Source organism: Salvia splendens, chromosome 5, assembly GCF_004379255.2.
Source record: "Salvia splendens isolate huo1 chromosome 5, SspV2, whole genome shotgun sequence".
NCBI lineage: Eukaryota > Viridiplantae > Streptophyta > Magnoliopsida > Lamiales > Lamiaceae > Salvia > Salvia splendens.
The window spans coordinates 29,872,226-29,897,090 of record NC_056036.1 but is presented as its reverse complement, the minus strand read 5'-3'; the positions used below and the strand labels follow the sequence as shown (position 1 = coordinate 29,897,090).

At 38.1% G+C, this 24,865-nt stretch overlaps 1 protein-coding gene and 1 long non-coding RNA gene across 5 annotated transcripts; both read left to right on the top strand.

The window, feature by feature from the left end:
* The first annotated feature begins 6,670 nt into the window (after positions 1-6,670).
* LOC121802920 (nudix hydrolase 16, mitochondrial-like) lies at positions 6,671-12,281 on the top strand. 4 transcript variants are annotated; one of them, XM_042202613.1, is made up of 4 exons: positions 6,671-7,020; positions 10,200-10,314; positions 11,421-11,504; positions 11,713-12,281. In XM_042202613.1, exons 1-4 carry the CDS (start codon positions 6,950-6,952, stop codon positions 11,983-11,985), a joined length of 543 nt encoding a protein of 180 aa, XP_042058547.1. In that variant the 5' UTR covers positions 6,671-6,949; the 3' UTR covers positions 11,986-12,281. The 4 variants fall into 4 exon arrangements, with proteins under 4 accessions (XP_042058547.1, XP_042058546.1, XP_042058545.1 ...); XM_042202612.1 differs by lacking the exons at positions 10,200-10,314; positions 11,421-11,504; positions 11,713-12,281 and adding an exon at positions 7,973-9,523; XM_042202611.1 differs by lacking the exons at positions 10,200-10,314; positions 11,421-11,504; positions 11,713-12,281 and adding an exon at positions 7,946-9,523.
* Positions 12,282-22,491: 10,210 nt separating this feature from the next.
* LOC121803400 lies at positions 22,492-23,504 on the top strand. Its single transcript, XR_006050986.1, has 2 exons — positions 22,492-22,815; positions 23,370-23,504. It is a non-coding gene; the product is annotated as an uncharacterized LOC121803400 (long non-coding RNA).
* Positions 23,505-24,865: the final 1,361 nt, after the last annotated feature.

Genomic DNA, 24,865 nt, shown 5'->3' with positions numbered 1-24,865 from the left:
AGTTACGTGTGCAACCTGAGCCATTGTCCCTTGGGTTCTGACTCGCTTTACTTCTTGTGGTTTCTTGTCTCAGATCCCTTAGGATCTAGTTACTTGTTATACTGATCATTCTTCCTAGAGTGCTGGAACAATGAAGAACTTAGCGGTGCTGCTTCGAGTCCGATCAAGGACAATTAGCTGAGCTAGGGTTCTTTCTGTTGTATAACTACTTAGATAGAATTGTTTAGCTAGTCTTTCAATTGTATCTTGGTTTGTGTTCTTGGAGATTGACCATCTCCTAAAGAGGTCTTGGTAGTTAGTGAATCACGAACGATCTGATCCCTACAGTAAATATTATAATTAGTTCAAATTTCAAGGAAACATTAATTTACTAGTAGTATTAGATTATCCTCATCATAGATAGTAAACAGAAATGTGAAAGAAAGAGAAAAAAAGCTACGAACACTACACACGCGTCTTATTTTAGTACGCTCTTTCCATTTCTTTTATTTGTATTTTTGCACTTTTTTCCTTTACTTAAATACTAAAATTAAAATTAAATTAAATTTATAAGTTCCTAGTTTTAACTTATCATGATTAAAATATATAACTATTTCAATGTATAAATTTTATTAATTTATATTTATTTAAGTATTTAAAAAGTAATTGGAATACTATGTAAATAAAATAAATGAGAAGAGTGATGAAAAATAAGACATGTGCGGAGTGTTCTTAGCTATTTATCTCTTCATATTTTTATATATCTGTTTCTCATGATTAAAATAGGTAATATGAGGTAGTAGTTAAATAATGTTTCCTCAAAGTTTTCATTCACCACTCGGTACGTACTTTAAACATAATACTCGATCACAACGCGTGATAAAAGGGATTAGGTGTGAATGATATACTACCAGGTTGGTTTTCTAACAGACTTAGGAAATAAAAAGGGTGGGCGTTACACTAATAGCACATTGAATAAAATAAATAAGTTAAAGTAGAAAAAAGAGTTTGTGGATACATTCGTATTAATCTAGTGTAAGTTGTGATGTCAATCGGGTCAGCCCAGTGGATTTCGGGCCAACCTTACTCAGGTTGAGCGTAATCGGGTGCGGGCTAATCTAGTTGTGATTTTATCGGATTGTAAATATTCAGCCTAACCCCAGTGGCGGACCTATAAGGGTCTTGGGGGACCCATGGAACCCCCAACAATTCCAAGTAAGTTTACCTATATTCATTACAATAATATAGTCACTCAACTGCGTTAGTGGTTAGTTGTTGGGTTTAGCAACTTCGCAGCCTGTGTTCAATTCTTGTCAAGCTCACTTTTCTATCTTTTTACAATTTTTTGTCTTTTACTTTTCTTCCTGCTATTATTCATAAAAACAATTTAATTAACGTATTTTAAATTTATTCATAATTGATAATTTCATTTTCTTTGCAATTTTTAGTGATGTCTTTCATTTTTCTACAACTATTATACATAAAAATTTGATGTTATAATTTACCTTATTTTAAATTTATTTGTAATTAATAATACTAAATGTATACATATCTCGAATTTTCATATCATTTAATTATTTAATCTCATTACACATCCCATGCGCATCTTTATTGCAACTTTTTCTGTTTGTCTTTTATTTTTCTTCCGGCTATTATTCATAAAAACAATTTAATTAACTTATTTTAAATTTATTCATAATTGATAATTTCATTTTCTTTACAATTTTTAGTGATGTCTTTTATTTTTCTACAACTATTATACATGAAAATTTGATGTTATAATTTAATTTATTTCAAAATTTATTTGTAATTAATAATATTAAATATATACATATCTCAAATTTTCATATCATTTAATTATTTATATCTCATTACACACCCCATGCGCATCTTTATCGCAACTTTCGGCTACGACGAACAAAAAAAATACTACCCTACAAGACTACAATTGTTACCAATATATTGGACCCCCAACGGCAAAATCCTGCGTCCGCCACTGCCTAACCCTAAATGTTCGGTTTCGGGCTAATTGAATAACTACCAATAAAATTAACATGTAGTCCATCTAATATATTATGCTGAAAAATAATTAATTTTGCAGGATGTAAATCGTTAAGCATAATAATTTTAAGATATATACTTAAAATCAAACAGTAGGCCATCCGCAACGCTGTCACTTAACCGTCCCTTAAATTATTATTCATGGGCCCCACTGTACTTTTTTACTCCATCTCTTAACTAAGGGACTGAACCTGCAACCCTCCATCTCTTATCCGTCCCTTAAATTACTATTCATTTAATTTCATTTTTTATTTTTATTTCCAACAATTCAATTAATAAAAACACACTTCATTAAAAGTAAAATAAAATTACAACATAAAATAAAAATACAACTTAGAATTAAAAAAAACACATAATTAAAATCCTAAAAAAAATTACATAATTTAAAATACAATTTTATAGAGAATAGAAAAACTACTCCGCCGGCGAATCATCCCCCGAAGGCGGTGGAGGTGCACTGAAGCCACCTGGAGGAGGAATACCAAGTTGTCTTGCCATAAACTCAATTCCGGCAAGATAGACTTGGTATTGGGGAGGCGTCATGCGGGAAGTGTCTGCCATTGTGGACGTCATGTACATGGACATTAGGGAGTTTGAGGGTGCCCCCGAGCCCGAGCCAGCCTCGCTTGATTCGGCTTGGCCCCTCCTCTCTCTAGCCGCCTTCGCCGCATTTCTCCCTTGCGGCCGACGGTGCCCCGCCCACGGGAGGACCCCCCGGCATCGTCTGTCGTGCCCTCAACCTCCAACGAGGTAAACTCTTGTGCGGCACTGCCCGAACCGTCATCACTAGACGAGTATTGGCCACCCGCCGTGTGCTCCGTGCGCTTCGAGGTCGAGCCCGAGCTGGACCGGACACCGCCGGCCCACATTTCCTCGTCTTTGACGACCTCCCAAACATCGACATATTTGAATTGTTTGGCGGTGTCATCGTAGTAGACTTGCAAAGCTGACTTCAGAATATCGGCTTTCCGTAGCTCCGCTTTGGTAATGAGCCGCTTCACTCTTGTAGATGGTGCAGAATTTTTTAACATCTATGTCGACTCGGTCAAAGTGAGCGCGAAGCATCTTATATGTGCGGCGGCGGGACCCCTTCGACTTAATCTCGTGGTAGGCATCGGTGACCTTTTCCCATAAGCACTTCCGGGGTTGTTGATTCCCGACGATGGGATCGTACGAGACGTTGATCCAGGCGTTGTACACCGCCAGCGTTTCTTTGGGGTTGTACGGATGCCGGCCTAGATCCTCATCCTCCTCCGCCTCCGCCCTGGAGCTTCCACCGCCTCGGATTCCTCCCCCGCCTCGGCCTCCTCCACCGCCTCGGCTTCCTCCTCCGCCTCGGCCTTCTTCCGGAGTGGGTTCAACAGAATAATCCTCCCCGAATCTGGGATAATCCACGTGAATACCTCCGGGTGGAGGGACGGGCGTATGCATCCACATCAAATTGGGGTGGTTGGTACCCCCCGGCGTCGACGAACCCTGGGTGCCCGGCGTCGACGAACCGGATCCACCACTTAGGACATTGTTCATGCCCCCTAGTCGCCGAACACGTTGATGTCGAACCCGCCGGAGCCGCCACCGCCAGAGTTTCCGTCGCCGGACATTTTGTGATGAGAGGTTAGGTGAAAACTGGAGAGGAAATGGAGATGATTTGGGAAGAATAGATGTGTATTTGTGTGTGAAATGGGGATGAATTAGGAGTATTTTTAGAGTAAAAATAAATAAATAAATAAAATTAAAAGGTAATATAACGATAATATTACCGTTTTCGTTTTTTAATTTTTTTAATTCTAATTTTAAAAAAATTGATTTATTGCGTCAGCGTGACGATGTCCACTCGCGGGTCGGCGAGTGGGCGTCACGCATGGCGCCGGAGAGCGCCACGTCGCCCTCACGCGTGGCGAGACGTCTTGCCATCTTTCAAGGCGGGACGGAACGTGTGGCGGGCTGGGGACGAGACGGGGCGCTGCAACGCGGCACGCCGTCGTCTCGTCCCTTAGTGACAGATTACGGGCCACCCACGTGACGCGTTGCGAGTGGCCTAACTAAATACTAATTTAAAATTCACATAAATTTTAAAGTTATTTTAGAAATATAATATTTTATATTATTAATATGATTTTTAAAAATTTACTTATATATTATTATATTAAAATGCACCATATATGTATATTACATATAAAATTAAATGCTTTTTTGGTGTAGTTATTTATGTTATAAAAGCAACCCACTGGGCCAGCCCATCAAGTTTGGGGTCTGTCCCTATAGGAATGTGGACTAATTGCATTGTAATTTTATCGGATTGAAAATTCTTAATTCTAACCCTTTAAATTTAGGGGACTATTCGGACCATCCCATGAGAGTACGGGCTGGACATCCCTAAGTGTAAGCATTGATGTTTAACTTTTACACTATTTTCAGTCAATTCTTGAATTGAGATAAACATGAAGAAATAATAGACAATAGTTGTACATAGGTCCAATTTATTGGGCCAGTCCATCAAGTTTGGGATATGGGCTTATCGGATTGTGGGATAATCGAGTTGTAATTTTATCAGGTTAAAAATGTCAATCCTTACCCTTTAAATTTAGTGGGCTATTCGAGTCTTCCCACGCATTACGGACATCCATAAGTGTAAGTTTTGATGTTTTAACTTTTACAGTATTTTCAATCAATTCTTGAATTGAGACTAAGAGCATCTCCAATAGAAATAGCTCAGTCATAGCCCAGCCATAGCCTAGTCACAAACTCCTCCTGCCACATAACCAGCACTAAAAATTCCTCCTGGCACATCATCATGAAAATCAACTGGACAAGTAATAGGCCAGACATAGCTTAGCCACAATAAACAAACTTATAAAAACAAATAATTAACAATCACACAAAATAAGGAATTAAATTTACGACACGGATACGGGAAAAGTCAATAATAATATTGAAATTTTAAAAAGTACATTAATTAAAAAAAAGTACATTAATTAAAAAAAATTACATTAATCTAAAAAAAAACTCCTCCGCCACACACGAGCCCCCGCCTCCGGCTCACTCCTCGCCATCGCCGCCGCCGTCGCCGCCGCTATCCGGGACCCCCAAATCTGCGGCATCTTAGCCCGCGTCTGAGCCCCCCACCTGTGCTGCGGCGGGATTCAAATCGGCCCGCATACTCACGAGCATTGCGTGTAGAAAACTCTTCTCCTCGGGGTCAGTTGCCGCCCTCCAAATCTATGGCATATGAGCTCGCGTTTGTTGACTGGACCTCCTGGGAGGCCTGGCAAGCCCGTTGCGCCCGCCTTTGACCAACCGGGCGAGTGCGGAGAGCAAACGCGGGAGGGGACGGGAACTCCTATACATCCTCGGGGAGGTCGTGGGAACTGCCGCTGCTGCCCGCCGCTGTAATCACCGGTATAGTTCAGGAACTGCTTCTTCGGCCAGCCAGCATCGACACCTGCCCGAAACTTCTCGGAGTCCATCAGCACCTCATAGCAGTTCCAGTAGGTGAACTCCTTATAAAGCCCGGGCACGGGGAAGGCTTTCTCCGCTATCCTCCTGCAGTCGTCCTCAGTTTGACCACTGGTCTGCATGCGGAGGGCGTTGGTGTACAAGCCCGAAAATCAGCAGACCCCAGCCCTGATTCGGTCCCACTCCTTCCGGCACTCTTCCGCGCTGCGTGGTCTCCCCTCCGGGCAAAATGCCTTGTAGGCTGCTGCAATTTTAGCCCACAAGTTGACGATCCTCTGATTGCTCGAGGCGAGGGGATCTTCGCAAACACTCACCCATACCTTGGACAGCGCGACGTACTCCGCGTCCGTCCACTTCCTCCGTGCCGGGCTGTCGTCATCAGCCGGCTGCGACGACTCGCCGACCACCCTCTTGCCCTTCCCCTTCTTCTTCTTTGGCGCGCCCGACCCCGCCCTACTCCCCCCGTTCGAAAGGGGGTGTCCGCATCCCCGAGATCTATCGCCAACTCCTCTAAGGAGAAAGTATCATACCCAGTGAACTGCGTCTCCGATGGGGTCGATGTGTGCGAAGAAGCAGTCACAAAATCAAAACTGGGGCGATAGACGTTGTCCCCCCCCCCCCCCCACGTCCCCTACATCCCCGGGTACCCCAACATCATTTGCATCCCGGGTGCCACCCCGGCATCCCCTGCCATCCCTGCATACCACCCCCGGATGCCATCCCCGGGCATCATCTGCTGCCAATGGTACATGTTGTAGTACCCGGCCATCGGACCCCATCCACCTCCCATGGGTACCGTGGGAGTTTGAGACCCGCTCGTCTTTGGAGTAGGCTCGTTGTTTTGCTCCATTTCGTGTTGTTGCTTTTGTACAGAAATTAAGATACAGAGAATACTCGTTAAAACAAGTGGTGCAAATGAAAATGACGTGCAAATCGCGTATATATAGTGTTTCGATAATTAAATAAAAAATAAAATAAAATCCGCTGGCCGATCGAGAGTCTGTAATGACGGCCAGTCGATCGGCGAGCGCATCAGCCAGCGCTCGCCGATTTGGCGCTCGCCTGCTGCAATGGTTCGGCGAGCGGACCGGCGAGCGCCAGGGATCGGCTAGCCGGTCCGCTCGCCTCCATTGTGGATGCTCTAACCACGATTGACTGAGGACTCAAAAAATTCTCCAAAAACTTGTTTCTATTCTTTCGCTGCTCTTTCACGGTGAACCAACACTAACAAATTGAATTTTTTTTGAAACCCTTGATGAAATAATGCGAAAATATTCGGGGATTTTTAGGGTTGAGAAATCGAGTAGAAGAGGAGTAATGCAGATATTTTAGACCCAATTTGAGCAATGATTTATTGCTTCGTTTTCATCAATCGAGAGGCCAGCTTCTGATTTGTATATATAGATACACAAGTGTTGGGGATTTCTCATCATTTGTTCCGTTTCTCGATTAGATGTCTGAATTGGTGGCTCGAACTGGTCGGCAGCAGCAGCGTTACGAGGATGGCTACCGTCTCATTGCTGGGTATATACATACATACATCTTCATTTATGTATTTTTCATCTTCAATTTTTATCATGTGTGCATTTTTTTTTCGTGATGGATTTTATAATGCGTTTCCAATTGGGGGGAATGCTGAGATATGTTGTTAGTTTTGTTAACTGAGGAATGTGTGGAATTTTGTGTTTGGGATCTTGTTGCTTGGATCATTTCAAAATTGGGGGTTGTGGATGCTAGGTTTTGCTTGATTAGAATGAAAATGTGCAATCTTGATAAATTTTTATGTGAATTTTGTCTGTTTGTTTTGCTTGATTGATTACTAGAACTTTCCTTTCTCACTGAGGGTGATGGTGGTAACTTGAAGTAATATATGTACATGGCATTCCCTTTTAATTGTTTGTGTAGTGTATATATTAGATTCTGCTTTTGAGCCACTTTATTCAATTTTTGGGTGTTTTGCAACTAAGTGTTGATTCTGCATGAAAGTGGATGATTTTTGTATCATGGCTTAAGAGAAAGCTATGAAGTTTTGATTTGAGCTTCTGATACGGATTGGAGGAGTGGAAATAGGGAAGTAGCTGGGCCAGCTGATGGAGGATTTGGTGGGCAGCGGCAGAATGATTGAGAATGAGATTAACGGGTTAGAGAAAGCAGCGGCAGAATGATAGAGAAGGAGATTAACGCCTTACTCTTAAGTATTAATTAGTTAGGATTTGATTAGATTTATTTACCTAATTAGTTAGGATCTGGTTTAATATTTTAGGGTTATAGATTATTATAAATAGAACTTAAGAATGAGAGCAGCGTATCTTTTGGAGAGATCAGAAATGGGACGGCTATGGCCTCTGCGGAGGATTATTGTGGCCTCCTTCGTGAGGATTGTTATTCTATTTGCTTCTTTCTTTCTGTCCTTTTTATCAATAAATTGAGATCTTATTTCCTTAATCAGTGTTCTATTGATTGAGTTGGAATTCAGCCTTTACTCCTAACAATTGGTGCGGTGAACGATGGTCAATTCTCGGGGAGATTCACGCCTAGACGGTTTGGAGAAGGCTACTAAAGAACTCAACGCCCAGTTCCAGCAGACGAACGTACGGATCTCCGCGTTGGGATCAAAACTCGACTCCTTGATAGAGGAAATGCGTGCGGGGTTCGCGGCCCTCAACCACAAGTCCAGAGCAACGCCGGAGGACGATGCGTCCTCTGAAAATCGGGAATCTAATTCGGTGTCAGCCGGCATCAAATCAACGTCGCCAATGCCAACTTTTGATGGATCTGAGCCTCTCACGTGGCTCGCGCGGGCAAACCAATATTTCCTCATCAACAAAACATCATCGGATAGACGGGTCGACGTTGCCATGCTCGCCATAGAAGGACCAGCCAAGCCTTGGAAGCAATTGCTCGTTCGTCGCTGCCCCTCCTTATCGTGGGACAAGTTTGTTCAACAGCTCTTGCAACGTTTTGGCGATACCATCACATCAGAAGGCTGCGTCGCAGGCAATTCATCCAAGCACAGCAGTGAAGGCCCTATTGCTACTACCCAGGTTGCCAAAAACCCGCCAAAAATCCCACCCATACCCAACAATATTACCGCAACAGCAGCCGCAGTTATTAGCAGGTATCCTTCAGCAGCCATGGCGTCAAAGAACCCACCACATGAGGTTCCAATCCCCAAACTGTCTGTGGCCACAAACGGCCTTCCATCTAAGGAACATGAAGTTTCAATCCTTGGGGAGACAACATCAGTGTATGGTTTGAAAGTGCCTGATGTTTTAAAAGATCCATATATGAGAATAGTGTCTGTTTCGGCGCCATCATCACCTTCCCTGCCCTCACCGCCTGTACTCGAATTCAGCAGCTCATCTCATGATTCGTCGGAACGGCAGATGATGCATAGTGCCAAGGAATTGCGTTTCTCCAGGTCTCTATTCGGTGCTTCTTCACACAAGCCAGCGAATCAACTAGTACATCGACCACACCGACAGATTCACATCTACAAGCTTGTGTTTGAGCCTCCACCTGATCTTCATCTGCGAATTTGACTAGCCTTGCGGACAAGGCTGTTTTGAGGGTGAGGCAGTTGATACGGATTGGAGGAGTGGAAATAGGGAAGTAGCTGGGCCAGCTGATGGAGGATTTGGTGGGCAGCGGCAGAATGATAGAGAATGAGATTAACGGGTTAGAGAAAGCAGCGGCAGAATGATAGAGAAGGAGATTAACGCCTTACTCTTAAGTATTAATTAGTTAGGATTTGATTAGATTTATTTACCTAATTAGTTAGGATCTGGTTTAATATTTTAGGGTTATAGATTATTATAAATAGAACTTAAGAATGAGAGCAGCGTATCTTTTGGAGAGATCAGAAATGGGACGGCGGTAGCCGTAGGCCTCTGCAGAGGATTATCGTGGCCTCCTTCGTGAGGATTGTTATTCTATTTGCTTCTTTCTTTCTGTCCTTTTTATCAATAAATTGAGATCTTATTTCCTTAATCAGTGTTCTATTGATTGAGTTGGAATTCAGCCTTTACTCCTAACAGCTTCCGTAATGGTATGGTGCCTTGTTCCAATCTAGTTTCACAGCGAATAATATCAATATGGAGTATATTTTACACAATCCTACATAAACTTATTTCGTGACGAAAAAAGAGCGTATAATGCTTCAAACTTGGAAATCTTTATGATCAAACATACATGCTTCTCCTCTCTATAATGCTTCGAACATCTCTAAAGTTTTGCTAAGTTGGCCTCTTTATATTCCAGCGTTCACTTAACTTTTGTTTCTTCAATAGAATCTGGTGTTAGCACTACTTTCTTTGATTATATGATAATCTTGAATTGATATGAGAGATCTACTTTGGAATTTAGAGAAGGCAGAAAAAAGTTTGGCATTCTTCTCCATTTGTTTCTGTGGGCTGAAAAGTGAAGTAGGAAAAGCACAAAACATATTATTCACTGACACAACCAGAATTGGATGACTCTTATGGATGGTTTACTGTTTAAGCATTTTATCTGTCTCTTCAGTTAGCACGAAATAGGAGGTGTAGGTAGGGTCAGATTCAGGGTTTATTGGTGGACTTAAACTACTATACCTTTTGAGCCTTTTTGGTTTCTCGTTTGCCTTGCTTAATCTGATATGTTGTTTTGTTTATATTAAAAAGCATTCACCGTATTCATCTGTGCTGATCAAAATTGTGATTTCCCAGGTGTATTCCCTTCAGATATAAGACAGTAAAAGATGATGATGGTGGCAGAATTGAGAATATCGTTGAAGTATTAATGATCAATTCAACTGGTGGACCTGGTCTTCTGTTTCCAAAGGTTCGGATCTTTGAACTATGTCAATGGAAGCAGACTGCATAAAGCATGTTTTTTTCCCCCACTGCTCCTCTGTTGGTTCCAGTGTTATGTTACCGTTGATAAAATGAGTTAAGATATAGTTCATGTCATACATTACCTTGGCTAGGAAGCATATCCTTGTAACGATTTAAAATCAGTAACTTGGCATATCTGTAACCATTATGGTTTAACCTAAAGCTGAAAGAAAGATGGAGACTGGATAAGGGCGAATGAATAGTTTTATTTAGGCGTTAACTGAATGCTTTCGTTAGATTTTTTTTATAAAATGCAGTTTTATTTTTAATTTCTAATAAAGGTAGCAAATTTTCTCTTTCAATATACCCAATTTCTACTCTGGAAAGAGAACCAATTCTTATCTCTCTAATCTCACTAATCTGCCTATGTGACCATTCACGAATACAAATAGGCCACATTTTCGAATACTATCTTGGGGAATATTCTCTTACATTCTTTTCATGTTTGGTTTCAGTTTCATCCATCTTTCAGAAGTTAGTTTAAGCTCCTAGTCCTTATACCAAAAGTCGAGGTTTCAAGCAAATGATTTCACGGTTGCACTACTTTCCTTAACATAGCAACAATAAGGCGTTTCTTGGAAGTGTCACTCCTTTGTTCGACACTGATTTGAGTGTTGCGATTTTCTAATAAACTCCTCGAGCTAATGTTTCCTTTTATCAGAACTACAGTGACAACAAAGTAATACTTGGTTCTTAATTTTATCTTTGTCAGTCGTATATCATCCTTTCCCTCTGTAATTATCTCATCCTAAGAAGGTAGTTTTCTTCTATAATTTGATTGGACGTGTTTATGATTTTAGTATGCTTAGGCATACAGATCATATATGGTGCATTTTTATGACTGAAATTGAAGTAAAATTTTTGTAAAGTTATGGTTTAGTGATATAAGGTGTGACACAATGGCATACATGATTTTGAATTTTCATGACATGTTTATGTGTGATGAATGTAAAAGATTACGTGACATACATGTATAAAATCTGCATTGTTTCGGTCAATTAACCTTGATATGAAAAATGCCCCACCTTTTCATTTTCATGTTATTTTCTATAGGGTGGGTGGGAGAATGATGAAACGGCCGAGGAGGCAGCCGAAAGGGAAGCCATGGAAGAGGCTGGAGTTCGAGGCGATCTAGTGGTAATCTATACGTCTATTCGTTTATTGTTTGATTGATTACATTCCTATAGCTTGTTTTATAGCAAAGCTGTCCGATTTAATTGAATCAGCACCTTGATCGAATAGAACTCAAACTTAAATGAATGCTTAGAACACTGTCTTCAGCTGTCCTTTCTCTATCATGCTTGTCAATCCATGTCTCTCTATCATGCTTGTTCTTTTGTGTCAGCATTTTCTTGGATGCTATCCTTTCAAGAGCAAAACACTCCAAGATGAATACAGCCCGGAAGGACTGTGTAGAGCAGCTATGTATGCCTTGCACGTGAAGGAGGAGCTCGACTCGTGGCCTGAGAAGTGCCACCGGCAGAGGAGCTGGCTAACCGTTGGGGAAGCAGTTGGGTGCTGCAGGCACGCGTGGATGCGGGAGGCCCTTGAGAATGGTTTCTCAAAGTGGTATGATGATGGCATGATCCATACCTTGCCAAGAAAGGGTTCAAGTTGACATTTTCATCATTGAATTTTGGTTAGATTAATTTTCAAGCTATGGTGCCATCTCTTAAGCTGATTCTTGGTGCCTGATTCTTTTTCTCTAAATTTTAAAAAAAATCCTTAATTTGGAGTACTTAGGAACTTCGAGAGTAAGATGCAAATAGTTTGTGTTGTGTTTTAGGTTTTTAAAATATTTTCATATTTGGGTATTTCCACACCCAAATCAGTGAAGACTGGTGTCCATTTCTTTTTTTCTTGGAATATTGGCCCCTAATATCATAGAACTTTCAAAAAGTTGAGTTTTACCAACGAACTATCAACTTAGCAAATAATATCACCCGAGTTAGTTATTTCCCACCAGCAAATTTTTTTTTGCTATATTAATGGATTGAAGAACAATTTTGGAGGGTGGGTGTACTTTAAGAAAAACTTTCTTAAAAAGTTGAAGAACTTGAAGCTCGAAGTTGTTGAGAAATTACGAAAAAAAACCGTATCGTGATATTATTTGTTGGAATTTTTTTTGTCGGTGAGAAATAACAAACTTTAGTAAAGTTCGTGATATTATTTATCAAGTTGAAAGTTCGTGGAAAAAAACCCACTTTTTAAAAGTTCCATGATATTAGAATCCAATATCCCTTTCTTTTTTTACTTACTGTAATAATTGGTTTTTAACTGTAATTTACTTCTTGAAATGCTACTAATGAAATTCTCAAAATATGCATATATTACCATAGAAACATTTTGATATATAAAGAACCATTCTCATCTTTAAGTAAAGGAAGAAATAGAACGGTTTTTTTGTCTATTTATGATATAAAAATATTAGGCTTTGTTTGGTAGTTATGTTTTACTACGAACATTTATTTATTATGACTTATTGTTTGGTATATAAAATAAATGAGAGTGAATTGCACAAAAGGTCTCTAACTTTTCGCCCTTTAACAACAGAGACCCCTAACATTTAAAAATCTCATCACAGGTATCTAACAAAATATATAATCACAAACCTTGTTGTTTCGGACCATAACACCCTCAAGGCTTGAAAGGGCAAACTCGACCTTTTGTGACGCCGCCACTGCATCCCACCTGCTGCATGTACTGCCAATCCTAATTGATGTGACAGAAAAAGGAATCAATGAATGGTGTGGTGGGGGTGGGGTGGGGGTACACATCATCATTGACTAAGGGAGACTCCATAAATTATTCTAAATAAAATTGATAGGCTAATGGTTGAAGTAAAAGACAACATAAACTGGTGTCGTTCTTTTCAATTAATCGTTGTATTAATTTAATTTTAATGAACATATAAGAAAATTGATAATGAAAGAAAGTAGTATAAATTTATTCGTTATTGATCCTTTGAAAAAATAGAGTATTTTAAATAATATGTCGGCATGTTTTTTGTAGATCAAGCCTTCTCTTTTAAAAAAAGAAACTATATATGTAAAGTCTATTTTGTTTTTCAATCTTATTATATATATGTTCACATCACTTTCAGCGTATATTTACAAATAAATAAAGCTTATAACTTTTCAAAACAATAAAAACATAGTAGCATATAAATCTTCCAAAGAAATAGAATATCTCTCATGCATTCAAGAAACAAACAAAGAAAATAGAAATACTATATCCCACTTAAAATAAAGCCTTGCAACGATAAAGACATATATTTATAGTTAATTATAAATTTTTTTTTCAAATTACGATTTACCAATTCAATCTACAATTAAAATGTGTTATAAAATTTAAAATTTCTCGCATTTAAGCATTAGATCATGCATTTATTATCCTTACACTATTAGGAATTTAATTACGTGGGTTAATTAATTTCATATAAATTCAATATTTTAGCTCGATTTATATACAAGAGTTTTTTTTTATTAGTTGAATTTCAATTTTTTTATCCTATATACATGGCTACACGTGTTATATACTACTACTATGACGCTATGAGTTATTTCCCATTTAAAGCAAAGAAAAAGAAAAAAAAAACAAAACGAACGCAACTTATAAAAAAAATTCACATAATTTGCATTGTAATTACAAGTACATTGAAAATGATGAATCGCGATATTAATAAATGATATATAGAATAGGCCAATTAACTAAGAATGCATGTACATAAAATAAATTACATGTTCTGAAAAGGGATATATGGCACAGTCCCACTACACATGCAGACTAGGTAAAAAGACTAAATTGCTCTTCAGCCCACTTGGGCATTTTCATCCGGAAAAGGGCAAAAAACACAAGGTTTGTGATTATATATTTTGTTAGATACCTGTGATGGGATTTTTAAATGTTAGGGGTCTCTGCTGTTACAGGGCGAAAAGTTAGGAACCTTTTGTGCAGTTCGCTCAATAAATTAACCGTATGCCTATCTTATTTTTTCAGTCCGGATAGGTCCGCATTCTTTTTTATATTTTAATTGGATAATTTGAACCAACAAAGAGGGTGTGTTTCTTATCTCAATTTAAAATCAAAGGAAGATAAGATTATTAGATTACTAAATTACCCTCCTCATTTGGACCGGTCATTCTTCACCCTCAAATCTCCCCCAACTAAAAAAAACGAAAGAAAATAGGTACCCTTCTCTCTCTCCAACACTCAAATTAGGGTATTCGAATTAGCCTCCTCTCTCGCGTCGGCGAAATGCAGCAATGTTGTCGCCGTCGTCAGACTCGCAAGGCAGGAGAAGATCGATGTTGGCCCCCTCTCCATTGTTGGGAATACCCAGGCGTCACTGCTCCTCTCCCTCACCTAGGGTTGATGAAAAATATTGAAACGCCGAAATACCGGTCTTATCGTACCAAAAAATATCAAAAATACCAAATTTTTGATATACCGTGATTTTCGATACGGTATGATTACTTACAGTAATATTTCAGTAAGGTAATGATATGGATTTTCATATACCGCGGTATACCTCGGTATACCTCGGCATACCTCGACATACCGAAATTCAATATATACCGTATATTAAGGTATATACCGTAAAATATAAATATAATTATACATCAAATATATTTTGGTAAGGTAATGATATGAATTTTCATATACCTCGGCATACTGAAATTTGGTATATACTGTATATTAAGGTATATAACGTAAGGGGAGCACTACACTCCATATAGACTTATCTAGTTATAACATCCTACTTATATGGACCGTTAGATATAGAGATATGGGTTATGATTTCATCAGCCGAGGTTGCATTTTTTTTTCTTCAAAAGTGCCCTTCATGGGCGGGGGGTTTAGGCAGACCCCCAACCCGTGAATAAGATCAAAAATATAATGTTCCAAAACGTGATCTTAGCCCAAAAGTGACTAAAATCCAAACAAGAGCATGAAAATGCAAAGTAGAGGTCCCACAAGCCGGGATCCTCCATGCTATCAAGAGAAAAAAATGACTAAATACACAAAAGGAAGATACGAATATAGATCAAAACCAACCATCATGGGAGCAAAATCAACCCACATCTCTACGTCAGAAACGGAAGTTAGAATATCTCAGCTGGTCCTTCCTAACTAGCGCTTTCAGGTACTGAGGCGTAGAGAAACCGAGGTTGCATTTCAGAGCATTTTAGTTGCATAGAAGGGTACATCAGTCAATTCGTATATTATAACCACTCTCCGAAATAGAAGGCAATATACAGATCGACTTAGGCAAAATGGCAGCCTAGAATATGATTCTCTCTGGGTATAACCCTTTGCCATTATTTTAGCCTTTTGAGATCCATGTTTACACTTGCAGATCCACTAGCTCCCACTGGCTGAAATAGTGTATGGGTAGTATCGCAAGTCTTGCAAACATTCTTATCTATATTAGATTATTATTCAAAATCTATCGTCTCTTTAAAAATGATTATCTGAATGAGCCAATGTGTCGTTGTAGTTACAGGGATTAGATTCAAGTTGATCTAAGACTTGAGTCTAAAGACTCTCTTAGGCACATGAACTTATTGTGTTCGCAAATAACGCTCCCACTACAACATGACTCTTATAATCTTAGGTACAAATGTTGATTTTCCAAGTGCATAAGTTTCTAATGGTATGACATCTTAGTTAAGATGGAAAATAGATATTCTCATTATCTTGAGAATTATCATTATTGTTAGGCTTGTAATTCTTTTCATAATCTTCATCCAAGAATCTGATATTTGTATAAACAAATACCTTCTAGTAATGAAGAATATAGAACTTATAGAATTTCAATCATCTGGGATAACCTTAAAACATACATCAGTACACAACTCCAATTACTTGGATACCTTTTCCAAAACATGTGTTGGAATAACTCACCTTGAGATATACTAGACTAGACTTGTCTCTAGTCCACAACTCGTGTGTTGTAGAAGGTACTGATATTATGGTAGTTTCTTTAAGGTAAAACTTGTTGTTTCCAATGTATATCCCATCAATGATAAGGTGTTATTGAGTACAGTTGTTCACTTATCGAACTCGTCTTAGAGGGACTTCGATATCTTCTTATATGACTATCTCATTCTTTAGAAGAATGCTTGGAGTAGTCAACTAGGATTTTACTCCCACTACTGATCTTAACTCATTACTCATGTCCTATGGTGTGGACTATTGAGACTTGCTAGTCTTTCTATGTTGCATCTCTATAAGTATTCTGAATCCCTTGAACCACCAACGGATTATAACTTATAGTGCATCAACCAGACTTACTTGACTTTCAAGCTATTTAAGAAGTAAGTTGTTAAAAACTCGATAGTCACTTGAGTTACACAAAATCAGTTTGAACAATTACTAAGTACTTTCTTGGCCTTATGTCATAAATACTTTATCATTCATTGATTAGGAAGTTGGACTGTTGTGTAAAACACAATCTTGTTGCATTTATATTGTTTAGATACTATGATGTATAATTTGTTTTTCTATGGTACTATGATAGATATTCGAATCACATTTCTTAATAATGCACGCATTATAAAATGACATCGAACATCCCTTAATCATTAACATGTTTAGAAACTGAAACTGAATTCTTTCTAAACTAAATTGTACCAATAAAACAAAAATCTTACACACCAAAACAAAATAATAAAATGAGCATAAATAAATAGCTCCCACTGCAACAATAGCCCAATTGGATCTAGATATCTCTTTTTGAAGTTGCATAGTTATCTAAGCCATTGTCCTTTTATAGAAGAGGTCAATCCGACTTACAATGCATCTTCACTTTGCCTTTTCACCTAATTTATCTTGCCTTTCTTGCTTTCAGCAGGCATTGATGACAAGTCAGCTTTTTCCTCTTTCCATTGCTAGTCTTCTGATCGATTGAACTAAGACATAAGAAAGATGCAGCTTTAACGATTTTGTTATCTATCATGTTAGTAATAAAGTGAATATCATGTAGAAGGTTTCCAACTTTTAAGTAACAACCTTCATATAATCACTTCCTATTACATTTTGTGATGAACTAAGTGTAGAAATTATTTAAGTAATTGAATCAGAAGATTCCTCAAAACATTCTATCTCTTTTGGATGTTCCAATAGAATCTGGACATCGTCCTTATTAGATATTCCTCTTTCTTCAATATAAACCAAGACGTGTCTTACTACTTAAAAGAAAGTAGCTTGACCTTCTATCTCAAAGAACTTGTCAAGTGCATGCATGAAATGCATTCTTAAACTTTCTTAATAGAATTTTGTCAATGAAATAGAGAACATGGATTGGTGAATACAAACTTTAAGTTTTCAGCAATGAGAATCTTATCCATTTACATTTCCACTCTATATAATTTTGGCATTCGAGTTTGATTTCTTTAAGGTTCGAAGACATTATTAAGAATTTGGCTGAGAAGAAATAAAACTATTTATCACATACTATGCTTGATACATAATTGCAAACAACCACAAAACAATTTATGTATCTCGCAACTGCCAAAACCAAAATAAGTATGCCTCTAGGGAGGTCATACAAATTCAGATTCCAACAATTTCCTGGTTACAATATCGACGAATAGTCCAAAGACCACTAAGGTGGCATGACCGCCAAATTTTGCCTAAGCTTTTACCATAAATATTAGCATCTAGAAATTTTGATTCTATTTTGATACTCTTAGGGAAGGTCATATGCCACTAACAAAATTCCATAGCTATCTTATAAATATGTTTAAACATATGAACGTGCAATTTCATAGGATTATGGCTCCCACTAGGGTGGGTCGCGATAATATTAGAAACAGGCTTCTAGTTTAAACAATTTACTATTAAGAAGTATAATCTTATGAACTTGCTATTTCATAGGATTATTGCTCCCACTAAGGTGGGTCGCGATAATATTAGAAACTGCTTCATATATAGACCAATTTATGAAGACCATATACAACGCACTGTTGTAATTATCGCTTAGTTATTTTAAACATGGTTTTTGCATAATTATCGCATAAGTAGATATGACAGATAATCTACTTAAAACAAATTAACACCAAATAAATAAATAAATCCATTTAATTCATGGTGATTAATCACAGAGGATAATTACTGAAAATTATTTAATAAATATAGGGAGATTTAATTAAATAATTAATTCTTATCTTATCCAAAATACGAATTTTGGATTTGATAAAATTTATCGTGGATAATGGTTATCCAAATTTATTAGGATTTAATTAGATAGAATTTAACCTATCTAAATCCAACTAGGATATTCTACATTTTATATGAATAAAAGCAAATCCTAAAATTCAGGATAATGCTGACCTTGGGTTATCATTATCTAAATCATACTAGGATATTTCAGGATAAAAACAAATTTCTCCAAATTCATAAGATAAAGATGAAATCCAATCATTCCAAGATTTAAAAAAATCTTTGATTATTTAGAATAAGAAACTAGAATATATCATATCTATTAGGATTTATTCTAGATAAAATTAATTTTATCAAAATCTAATTAGATAAGGATTATCTTGTATTGTCTTTATCCAAATTTACCTAGGATATTTTCTAAATAGAAATATATCTATTTATATCCATAAAATTAGGATAAACTAAAATTAATATTAATTAATTCAATTAGGATTTAACTAGATAGAACTAAATCTATCTTAAATCCAAAAGATAATTACAATACTGGATTAATAACTATCTAAATCTACTAAGATAAATTCTAGATAGATATAAATCTATTAATATCTATATGATACAGATAGACTTCATTATCTAAATCTACTATGATATTTTCTAAATAGAATTAATTTTATAAATATCCACAAGATAAAGATAAACATGGATTTTAATTATCCAAATCTACTAAGATATTCTAGATAGATATAAATCTATCAATATCTACAAGATATGAATAAACATAATTATTATTTATTTTAGTCTATCTAGGATTTACCAAGATAGAATAAACTCTATCTAAATCAACATGACAAAAATAAATTTAATTAGTACCATCCCAATTCATCTAGGATTTTTCAAGATATAATTAAATATATCTAAATCCATAACTCTAGGATTTATTCACATAGAATTAAATATATATAAATCCATAAGACAAAGTAAAATTAATTATACTTATCCTAATTTATCTAGGATTTATCTAGATAGAATTTAGAGCGAACTACATAAAATGACCCTGACGTTTCCATTTGTTTCACTCCAGACCCCTGACTAAAAAAAATATCGCCACATGCCTCTGACCTTTAACATAATCACAAATAAGATATTTGTAGCCATTTTTCGGACTAAAAGGCCCTTATGCCTTGAAGGGCATTTAAGTCAATTTGCGGCCTGTTGCAGTCCTACTCTGCTCTGATGCTGCACTTTTGCAGACAATAGGCTGCACCTTTGTCAACTCAAATTTGATGTTCCACATACTGCCGTGTTCATACCTCTATAGTTAGAGTGTTTAAATTAATTTCTCTTCTTCCTTCTCTCACTTCACTTCCTTCTCTCACTGTAATTCAACATTCAATTCATTGGTCGTTTCAACTCTACCGTATACTCTGTTGTAAGATCCCAATTTATGTAATTTATTCTCTCGCACTGAAATTCGTCCGTCGCTTGGGGATTTTTATTGGGTCGTATTTGCAGCGGAATGTGGTTGTATTCGAAGTAGGGTTTATGTTTGTTTGGCTGGGTCGAGGTTTGTTTTTGGGATTTCATTTCAAATTAAAGTTGATGTTCGAATTAATCGGTGTAATTCCCTCTACATTTTAAGGATAAGGAACTATGTTCTATTCTCTCACCTCAATTCATCCATCCCCCCATTTTCTTTCGTCTGATGCGTGTACTAATTTGTCAATTCATTTTTCAGTTCAATCTCTGTTGTAGCTGAGCTTGAGATCGCGATGTTTGTTGCACTCCGATCCATTTGGGTAGATTTTGTTGCTGAATTGGGGTGGATTTTGTAGCTGAAGTTGACTGTATTCAATTTAGGGGTTATGTGTGTTCGGCTGTGGGGTGCAATTTTTTTAGGAAATTAATTTCATAAATAATGACATATAACTTTAATATGTTTGGGTTTGAATTTCCAATTTTGGCCGCTCTTGCAATGTCGTCTTCAAGTTCGCAATCGTTCGGGTCAAGTTTTAATTGGGATTGGCCTCGTCCACCGATTGTTCTATGTAGTCACGATGTCGCGGCTGAGCTTGTGACGTCTAGGACGACGGCTAATCCTGGTCGACGTTACTATCGGTGTCCATTCTGGAAGGAAGATGATTGCAGATTCTTCCGTTGGTTTGATGCGGGTCTATCGCCAAGCCAAGACACTTACTTTCAACAAATCAAGCTCGAACGAGACAGGTTTGAAGAACAACTCCGATGCAAGAGTATTGTGCATGGTGATCTTGAAGACAAATTCCGCATGAAAAGTGACGAATGTGAAGATCTGAAGGGAAAATTGAGCATGAAGACTGAGGAGTGTGCAGGTCTTAATTTAGAAATTTTTAGAACCAAAAAAGCGTCCCGAATGCTTTGTAATTATTTTTCTAAAGTAATGGTAACACTTTTTTTTCTTCAAGCAATAAGATGGAAATTTTGGTACTAAACATTTGAAGTGGATTGAAGTTCCGCTGTAAGTATACCCCAACAATAAGTTTCACACAGCCGAATGGAGTTCACGCATGCATAGGTTCATTAAAGTGTTCACTTTGAAGTTTTAGTTTTAGTTAATAATCACGAATGAAGTACGCATGCATGCATCTTCTGGTGAAAATACCACCATGCGTACAAAACGTTTGGTTGAATAACACACGACGTCCAAAACTTTCTGTGAAATACCACCATACGTACAAAGTTAATGTCACGCCCGCATTTTCTAAGGATAGAAAACACGGTTGATCGCGACTAGCGGAGGATTAAAGAAGCGAGGAAGAAAGGGGAAAAACAACACAAAACGACCATAGCTCGAAACAAATGGGAATAACTCGAATAAAATCAGAGTATCTCAACAATACATGCACTCAACAACTACTCAGCGGAAGCATTTTAGAGAAGGAATATGCCACGTGTGAAGACATGACACACTCTAGACACTTAGATTTCTTCAACGACCTTGCTCAACACCCACCGCGCCCGTCACGCTCAACCTGCACATTTTTAAAAAGAAATGCAGGGCTGAGTACTTGATGCACTCAGTGGACTCATGCCGAAAATATTTTATAAAATATTGTGTCAGCATTTAAAAGTGAACTCGGGGTTTTATAAAAGACCAAGTCACCCAAAACATTTTATCGCTCAAAAGTATGGTTGCAACCCATTTTTCTCTCTCCTCGTACCATATCTGAACCTCATATGTGAAACGAGAACGTGGCCACATTCTCGATCACCGGACCGGCCAACTCGAAAGCTAGCGCACGATCCCCTCTGTGTACACTAGCTTGAATAGGGACTCGCTCCCTAGACAAACCCGAATTCGATTAAACTCATAACTTCTAGTAGGGACTCGCTCTCCACTAGGCGATCAGATAGGCACATTCTCAAAAACAAAAATACGGCATGATATAATATATTTCACATAAAAATATACTTAGGGCATTGCCCTTATTTAAAAATAAAGCCCACCATATTCTCTTACAATTCTTAACTTGAAAATTCTCACTCCGCCTTAGCTCTCTTGCGAAAGAAAATCCTTTTAAAATAAAAGTAATAAGCTCATTAAAACTCGAGAAAACATCTAATTAAAAGAATGTATGCTTCCTATGTGAGTGCTCATTTTAACCGTCGTCATTACTACAAAGAAAACTTCATATAATCAATCAGATTCATCAATTAGACGAAGCAACCCCAAACATTACTATTACTTCCAATCAGCACTAACCACAGAGTCTAACAAGAGTTTCTATTAAAGATCTGCACCTCAGTCTAATTATTTTAAAACTAGCCATCTAGCATTTAATATTGTTTAAACCTAAAAGTCAAACCAAGTATACTCCCTCACGACACACCTCTATACTCCTAATCCAAACAGAAAGAAAAAGACAACAACTAAAAGAAATTAACAGAAATACTCCCAACTAAACACACGTCACTCCTCAATTCAAAACAACAAACTCTTCCCCTCTCTAGTCTCTGCTTATCAAATCGTCACTCTCTGTCTCTCTAAAACTCATGCTTGCTCTCTCCGTCATCTTCTACAATTCATAAAACAGAACAATCCCAACTCTCAACTCTCAAAATTCTCTGTAACTCACCTCTGCAAATTACATCTCAAAACACCAAGCTCATCTCCCTCGTTCCAAAATCGTCCCCCGCCTCTCTGTCGGCCAGCGCGCTGCCTCTGTCACGCTCGGCCTCCGTCGCCGAGCAGCCACTGTCCGTCGTTGCCCAGCTCCTCCGTCGGCAGTGCCGTTTCTCACAACCGGTAAGCTCTTTCTCTCCCTTTTCATTCTAATTCTATTTCTCCTAATCGATTTTGATTTGTTTCTCGGATGATTAAATTTTCAGTTGAGACAAAGGCTAAACTTAAAGATTGAAACTTTGTACAAAACACAGTGATTTTAATTTGATTCTATGGATTAAAGTCCGATTCTTTAATTCAGTTTGCTTTGATTCATTCAATTCGGAGATCGGTTTTCAACTTTCATGAGATGTAAAAATTTGAGGCAATTTCAGAGGGAAAAGATGTTGGGTATGTGGTGTACTAATGCATATGGAACTTGTGAAATCAAACAAGGGAACTTGAGACCTTGGGGTTTACCTTATGCAACGAAGAATCTGCCTTTGCTTCTCTATCCCTCTCGGACCTGTACTCTACTTTTTCTCAGATTTATGAAAGGTGGAAAACGTACGTGTGGGGATGGTTATATAATATATTATGTAGAGATTTGGTTTGTTGGAGAGATTTTAGGGAGTGGAGATATGGGAGAAACCGCATCATATTTTGATAATTTAGATTTGTTTGATATTTATTTGCAGATCACGGAGGAGGAAAATCATATCACGGAGGAGGAAAATCTTTGTAGAATCTTTAATTATCTTTAAATTATTGACTTGGTGAGTCAACAGGAAAATATTTAATTAGATAAATTTGATTTTTTTTCCTCTCCTTTATTTTTTGGGGTGTTACAGTTAACATATGCAGTACAAGGGCATTCTCATATAGCATATACCAAAAATCTTTCATAATGTTGGATCCATAACATGGATCCATAACATGCATAGCAAATACAAGTGTCTTCTCACGATGATCCATAACAATCACCGTAGGTAATATCTTAATAATGTTTGACAAAAAGGCTTCAAGCCACCATAGTTTACAAAACATAAACAAAAACCAACACCATTGTCTCCGCTTTTAAGGTTCCCAAACTTGACAAGAGCGCGTATTCAATCCCGATCCCCTCGACAGCCACAGCTCTGCGGTTGAGTCCTGGTCCGACATGTGCTAGGCCTTGGAACAGTGGTATTGGTCTACAACAAACAACAAACCGGTCAAATTGACTGGATTTTTAGGAAATGAAAAGTGAAAGCTTGATCTTGAATACTACCTCCTGACTTGACCAGGTAGACCGACGTGTGTTGGGCCTTGTAGCTGTAGGATTGGTCTACAAAAAACAACAAACCAGTCAAATTGACTTGCAATGTTTATGAAATGAAAAGAGATCTTGACTACTACCTCCTGGTTTGACTGCGGAGACCGACGTGTGCTAGGTCGTTCTCGCCGAGGTAGAGTGGTCTGTAACAAACAAACCATTAAAAAACACAATTAGCGGGTTGGGAAATCATATAATCGTGATTAATAATAACAATACCTCTTCATTTTGAAACACGTTGGACGCCACAGGCCTGTCACTGCCGTCCGTTGTGGGTGGCGCACTGGTCTCACTGGGCTGTGAACTCTGTCCAACTTCGGTTCAGGCATCTACGCGTGGATCATTAGTGCATGTTCTTCGGTTATGCCCATCTTGTCCGCACCGACGACACCTGAGTACAAAGGTTCGTCGCAGAGACTCTGATCCATTCGCATGGTGACGAACCTGGGGTTCTTCATGCCTCAGTTTCTTTGGCCGTCCACGTTGTCGCTTTGTCCTCGGGGGTGCCAGTTCAAATCCAACGTCAGAAGTCTTCGGCCAATTATCCATCCCATTGATTGGGTAGAGGACATTCTCGTATAGGAGTGTCATTGTGGACCGCAAATAATAGCGGGATACATAGTCTGCTACATCCTTCCCATTCTTGTTGATTGTAGCGATGACGTGAGTGCATGGGATCCTAGTCAGCTGCCATAATCTGCAAGAGCAAGTAAAGTCACGCATGGTCACTACATACTGGCCTAACGGTCCCGACACTTAGTACGAATCCTCTCCGTTCCATGTTGATCTCTAAGAAGAAGCCCTCGTCAAATACTTATCCACGATCTCTTTGATAACGGGCGACAGTGTGTGATCGTATGTCTTGATCCATTGGCCTCT

What these genes read in the sequence shown, in the direction of transcription:
- LOC121802920 (XM_042202612.1), top strand. Translation starts at nt 8,004, where the DNA reads ATGGTCAATTCTCGGGGAGATTCACGCCTAGACGGTTTGGAGAAGGCT.